The following is a 6,614-nucleotide window of genomic DNA, read 5'->3' on the forward strand; positions in this document are numbered from 1 at the left end:
ATGTCATTGTAACAATATAGTAGGAGCCTTGTATTAAATTTTCAAGTATTTTTACTCAACAAATAATGTTTTATTGACATTCATAAAAATAAAAACTAATTAAATTGGAAACTGAAATTGTCCGTAAACAGCTCAAAACAAATCAAAATATTTTGAAAATTTTATCATTTATAGAAAATTGAAATATAAACCAGTGAAAATTTCATGTATCTACAGTTATTCGTTTTAAAGTTACACCAAAAACCCAAATCAATTTTCTCGAAAACAGATTTTGCGTAAAAATTCCCGTTTTTCCTTAATATTTCTTTTGTTTTTCATGGCGCTTTTGAAAACTATTGGAAAAATTTTACTAAAATTTTACCCCCAAAGTACCAACTAGATTCACTTTCCTATCAGAAAAAGTACTGTTGAAGAAAATCCAAGCACTTTTACTGTCCTAAAAGGTGATGACAGACACAAAAAAAAAAAAAAACAAACATTATTGTAAAATCAATACATTCATCGTTCCACTCAGAATCTAAAAACGTAGTTTGAAATTCGAATTTACCGCGTGAATTATGATAACAGCGATATTATGCTTTCCCCATCGTGTTTTACATTCCATGATATTTTTGAGGTTACATTTGGTTAGATAGAACAAAACAAGATCCTACCACAGTACCACACTACCACTACGCCTCCACTTGATGACGGCGAATCGTTCGGTAACGTTCCGTTCTTTCGCGTCGTGACTATCTCATAAACAACTACAGCATTGCCGAATCCATCATGGTCCTCGCTGACTTAAAGGTGAGTGAATGTTTTTCATCTGATTCGAATATAATAATGGCATAAACGCAATCAGAGGGGGATGGGGGCTTAAACCCCTGCAAAATAAATTATTAATTTGATTCCTAAAATATTAATAAATCTTAAAAAAATAAACTGTATTTCTTAATTTTTATTTTTTGAGAAAAAATTTAATTATCTAATTTTTATTTAAATTTTACAATTATTTTATATTGCCTATGATAAATATGGTAAATATCATAAGCTGTGTGCCTGTATTTGTTTTAAGGAAACAATTTATGTCGGTATATTGGCAAGATTATTATACCTACATAATTTTAATGAATAGGTATGCACTAAACTAAACTATAGACTATAGAGAAAGTGAATTGCAGAATAAAAGTCCCCGGATAAAAACTACCGACAAACAATCCTAGAAAAATAACCCCCAGCTTACAATGTTAAACCAAGTAGGCACGTGAAATTGATTGATAATTTTTTTAAAAGCTTATTAGTGTAATCATCATATTATTAATATTTAATTGCAATTATATTATACTTAGTAGTAAGTAGTAGTATAGTATACCTATTTTTCATTAAAAAAATTAAGATATAATTATTATCTTTCAAAAATTAACAATAATATTATTTTGTTTCATGTCACAATTTTAAGCAACATATTATGTCAATAGTCTTTTTAAAAGATTAGGTACCTACAACCTACCTACATTCATTGATTATTTATTTGATAGTTTTTGGATTATTTGATATATCGATCATTCGAAATATTTTTATTTTTTATGTTATAATCTTTTAAATATTGTAGGTATCTGTAAGTAAAACTTGTAAAGTCGACTTCTAATAATAATAATTATTATTAATATTTACATTTTACGTATCGTCAAAATATTATTAGGAAATGTAATATTTTATTTTGGGGATATAATATAAAAAAAATTACTATTGTTATAATGTCTGAAAATTATAATATAAATATTAAGAAATAAGTTAAATTGTATTCAATATAATATGTTCCTACCTACCTAGCTACCTATATATTTAAACTTGGAACATAGATTGATTTTTTAATTTAATTTTTCTTTAATCTCTACTTGATTTTTAATTTTTTCAATGATATATAATACGTATAGTGTATACCTGTTATACTATAAGTATATATTTCTAATTAAATATTAATAATGTGGTATTTACACTAATTATAGCGTTTTAAAAATATTTGCTCAATAATTTTCATGTGTTTGTGAGTAATATAAACTAATATTGTAGTCTGGGGGTTTTTATTTTGATTACCATAGATATATAGTATACTATTATTGTGAAAAATAAAATTTGAATAAATAAATATATTTTTTTTGTATGATTTTTTATATTTTTATGTGAATATATATGGCGGTGTGGTACCCCCACAGGTTACTTTTCACATAATATCAGGTGGGGGCTAACCAACATTTTAGTCCTAGTTGCGCCACTGCTGAATGGCAGGACGCTTGCTTTCTGACGACCGTTCACCGTCAACAGACTGACTTCATAGAAAATGTATACCGACAGGTCCTTCAATTTTTACCATATCACCGGGCCAGTATTCGATTGAATGCTCAGACTCAGCATCCACAAATTGGTTCTGGGGCTTTAAACAACCGGTGTTACATCACCTACATTCTTATATTGCAATATACCCTCACGTGTTACTGAGGCGTAATACTCATTAAGAATACATAATACAAAAATATAGAGAAAAAAAATTTATTTTCCCCCAACTCCAAGATATAATGATTGTGTTTTGTGTTGCAGAAAGGAGGCAACAAGTCTTCGGAGAAAACAAAAAATCGTATGCGCGAATTGAGGATTCGCAAATTATGTTTGAACATCTGTGTTGGTGAATCTGGTGACAAGCTCACCCGTGCTGCTAAGGTTCGTTGTTTTTACATATTGTTATTTTATCTATTTCACAGCATGACTGATATATGTGTTGTTGTCTTTCAGGTGTTGGAACAATTGACTGGCCAACAACCAGTATTCTCTAAAGCTCGTTATACTGTCAGATCTTTCAGTATCAGAAGAAATGAAAAAATTGCTGTGCACTGCACAGTTCGAGGTGCTAAGGCTGAAGAAATCTTGGAACGTGGATTAAAGGTTTGGATGATTTTCAATGTAATTTTTCATTAATTGATTTAACTGAATTATATGTTAAATAGGTTCGTGAATATGAATTGAGGCGAGAAAACTTCTCAGACACCGGTAACTTCGGTTTTGGTATCCAAGAACACATCGATTTGGGTATCAAATACGATCCCAGTATTGGTATCTATGGTTTAGATTTCTTCGTTGTCTTAGGACGTCAAGGTATGCTAGTTTAATTAAACTCAAATAATTAACAAACGTGTTTATCTACCTATTCTACCTGTTTTTCATCCATTCAATTACAAAATATCTACCTAAATATTTTATATATATTTTTTTTTTTTACAATAGTAAAATTAATTAGGCTTATGATGTTAATACCATGTCTCTTTTTTCCCCACACTTAGTGTAATATGATAGTTAGAGTTTTGCATTAAATCGAGGTCTACATACGGCTTTATAATAAATGTATTCTTAATTTTAATTTCCTTTTTGATAATGGTGCTAAGTACATACCTACCATACAACTTATGCAGTCCTATGATTATTACACTATATACAGAGTTCATAGGTACCTGTACAAACCAAGTGTTTTAAATTTTAACAAAAAACCGAGCAAAGTTTATTAATTATATTGTAAATACCTACCTATTATCTTTAATTAATAAATGATTGGTACCTATTTAATTGTCATCTATTCTCCAAAGCTAAATTATGAACAATATAGTACAATATCAATGAAGTAATGAAAATATAATCTCATAAAGGTACATAATAATAAAATGAATTATAAAATATTTATTATTATATTATCTTACCAAACTTAAAGATACGCAAAGACGTTTGAAATGGCCCCATGTATCACCTTTAATATCCTTCTCGAGATTATGTCCGTAAACTGAAACCATAATACATTAATTTATATTGTTAGTAGATGTCTGTTGTTCAAAAAACTATAATTTAATAATATTATTATACTACCACAAAAAACTTATACTTAATATATATCTAGCAAAGAAAAGTTTTTGGAAAAATAATAATTTTCTTTGCTTTTCCTCCTTTCTTGCCATTTAATTTGTTGAAGATGGATAATTTTATGTAAAAAATAAAAAAAAATCATTTTAATTAAGGAGCTGTTTATTATTTTGCAATATAATTATAAATATTAAAAATTGCTATAATAAAATAAATTGTAAATTATATTATATTCTATTAAAATTAAGAACTTGAGTCTGCGACTACCAGTTTTCTTAGGGCAACACCTGAATGTTGTTCCCATGGGTTTCCTATCAAGTCAGCTATCTGTATACTTGGCGTAGTAACGGTTTCCCTGGACACAAGTCAGTAGGTTACTATGTTACTAAACTTGAAATGAGTCAATTATCACAGACAACTTCTGTTAATTTACATTAACTCTCCTGTAGGATCATTATAAAATTATGACACAAGTCTTTGTGTATTTTTTTTTTTTAAAGTATCCGATAAACGCTTTCTACAGTCTTGGCAAAAGTTAGTTATATAATTAACATATTAAGCTCCAGTGGGTCATATAAGTTAGACTGAATGAACCTATTTTTTGGTAAAAAAAAAATATATTCAAAATTCGAATAAATGAAAGGATAAAAAAGGTGGTTTACATGCATGGTAAATCAAAAAGTATACATATTTTTGTAAAACTAAATAATATCTTTTATTTTTAAATTGTGTATTAGGTTTCAACGTAGCTCACAGAAGAAGGAAGCAAGGCAAAGTTGGTTACCAACATAGACTTAACAAAGAAGACGCAATGAAGTGGTTCCAAACTAAAGTAAATGTCTTTTTACTGTTAATTATTTTATTACTAATAATATTTTATTTTATTTTTAGTATGACGGAATCATTTTAGCAGGGAAGAAACACTAATATTAATTGTATCGTTTATCAATGCAACTCCCAAAAATATACATATATGTTGTTTTTCCAAACAAACAGTCTTGTTTTATTATGCATCATAACTTTCATCTACAATTATTTTTCCTTTCAAATAATAACAAACAGTATTCCTATAATCATTCAATAATACATTTAATAGTTATTAATTAATTTATTTATTTATTTATTTATTTATTTTAGCATACATTACGGGCGTGAGCCCTATTTACATTAAATATTAGTAAAAGTAATTATAATAGTGGGATAAACAGTGAATTTACATAAATACACATATATATAGATAACATAAATATTTGATTAGGTTTGTGAGATGGAAAAGGAGGGGTCAGAATTGGCAATAGACATACAGCGCCGAAGTGGTTCATTTAAACCATAGTTAGTGGAGGAGGTAGGCAAATTAAAAGTGGTGTGTTGACGGGTGAAGCGAGGGGGTACATTTAAAGGAATGAGAGAGAGAAGGTGCGGTGAGTCAATCTGCCCATTTAATAATTTGGATAGAAACGTAAGGTTAAAAGCACGCCTACAAATTTATTGGGGTTAGAAATATTAGAAAAGACGACTGCAGTTTCTGGTTTCTACTACAACACAATTTTTTATTTAATTAAATTTTTTATTCTATCGATACAGTAATGACGGATTGTATAGTTTAACTTCACAACTTTAATAACAAAATAGTAATGATGTAGGTATATACGAATATGCATGAATGCTTAATTTTATAAGCTATACAATTTAATGATTAGTGGTAAAATAGATTGTATAATGCATATTATTCCAAAAAAATATAATTAAATAAACAATAATAAAATGATCTTATTATATATTATTACACGGGTTGAAGTAGCATATAATGCGATAGAAGCACAATTTAAAACTTCCTGGAAAAATACCAAGTTTGTAGGTCTTAGATGTGAAGTTTAAATCATTATTCTATTATACTTTGCTTAGTTCTAATGGATCCAACTGTTAGTCTTGATAACAATTACTATGAACTGATTTATATTTAAGTTTATAATTATATTATAGTCAAAAATATAAAATATTCAGTGCTTAAATCTAAGGAATAAACTATGCTAAAAATACTGATAAAAATGTGTGTATAAAATATAAATATAAAAAATATATTGTTTTAAATATTTTGCTCAAAGCCTCGAACATAAAGTGTCATCAGCGTATTTATGGGTAAAATAGGTTTATTTTTGCAGTCCATTATAAATTACATTTTAGTTCATCGCAACTCCACATCATCTTGGAGTATAGTTATGAATGTATGATATATGCAGTGCTCGAATTGGGGGGGTGCGCAGGGGGACGGAGCTCCTCTACTATTTTTATTTTTTTTTTGCGTACCCCAACTATTTTTTTTTACTTGGACGGGGGGACGGACCAAACTAATGCCCAAAATAATTTTTATTAAAATTTGGAGTGGATTTTAAGTGTTTTGTCAACGATAAACCTAATGAATACCTAGTAATTTTACATTTTTTAATATAAAAATATTTTTCATCCTATCTATTGTTTTGACTAGTAATGTTTAACCTTTTTGACTCGTGATCCACTGTTTTTGTAACAATATTTTCACGACTCGTGTCACCTTTGTAGGCCATAAAAGAAAAAAGACTAAGACTGCTAATTTTGCGTAACTTCCCGTGCATAAATGTGCCCTAAACATTTCCTAAAAAGTTTCAATAAACATTTGTTTAATATTTGGAATCGCAAATAAGCTCGATTTATTGATTTTTAGTAGACGATTTTAACTATCATTATATCTA

The 6,614-nt window shown here is 28.2% G+C and overlaps 1 protein-coding gene across 1 annotated transcript; it reads left to right on the forward strand.

The window, feature by feature from the left end:
* Positions 1-681: 681 nt before the first annotated feature.
* On the forward strand, positions 682-4,874 carry LOC100163690 (ribosomal protein L11-like). The gene is made up of 6 exons (NM_001162112.2): positions 682-789; positions 2,581-2,700; positions 2,773-2,922; positions 2,985-3,132; positions 4,623-4,717; positions 4,777-4,874. Exons 1-6 carry the CDS (start codon positions 769-771, stop codon positions 4,810-4,812), a joined length of 570 nt encoding a protein of 189 aa, NP_001155584.1. The 5' UTR covers positions 682-768; the 3' UTR covers positions 4,813-4,874.
* The last annotated feature ends 1,740 nt before the right edge of the window (positions 4,875-6,614 follow it).

The sequence above is a fragment of the Acyrthosiphon pisum genome, chromosome A2 (genome assembly GCF_005508785.2).
Source record: "Acyrthosiphon pisum isolate AL4f chromosome A2, pea_aphid_22Mar2018_4r6ur, whole genome shotgun sequence".
Classification (NCBI taxonomy): Eukaryota; Metazoa; Arthropoda; class Insecta; order Hemiptera; family Aphididae; genus Acyrthosiphon; species Acyrthosiphon pisum.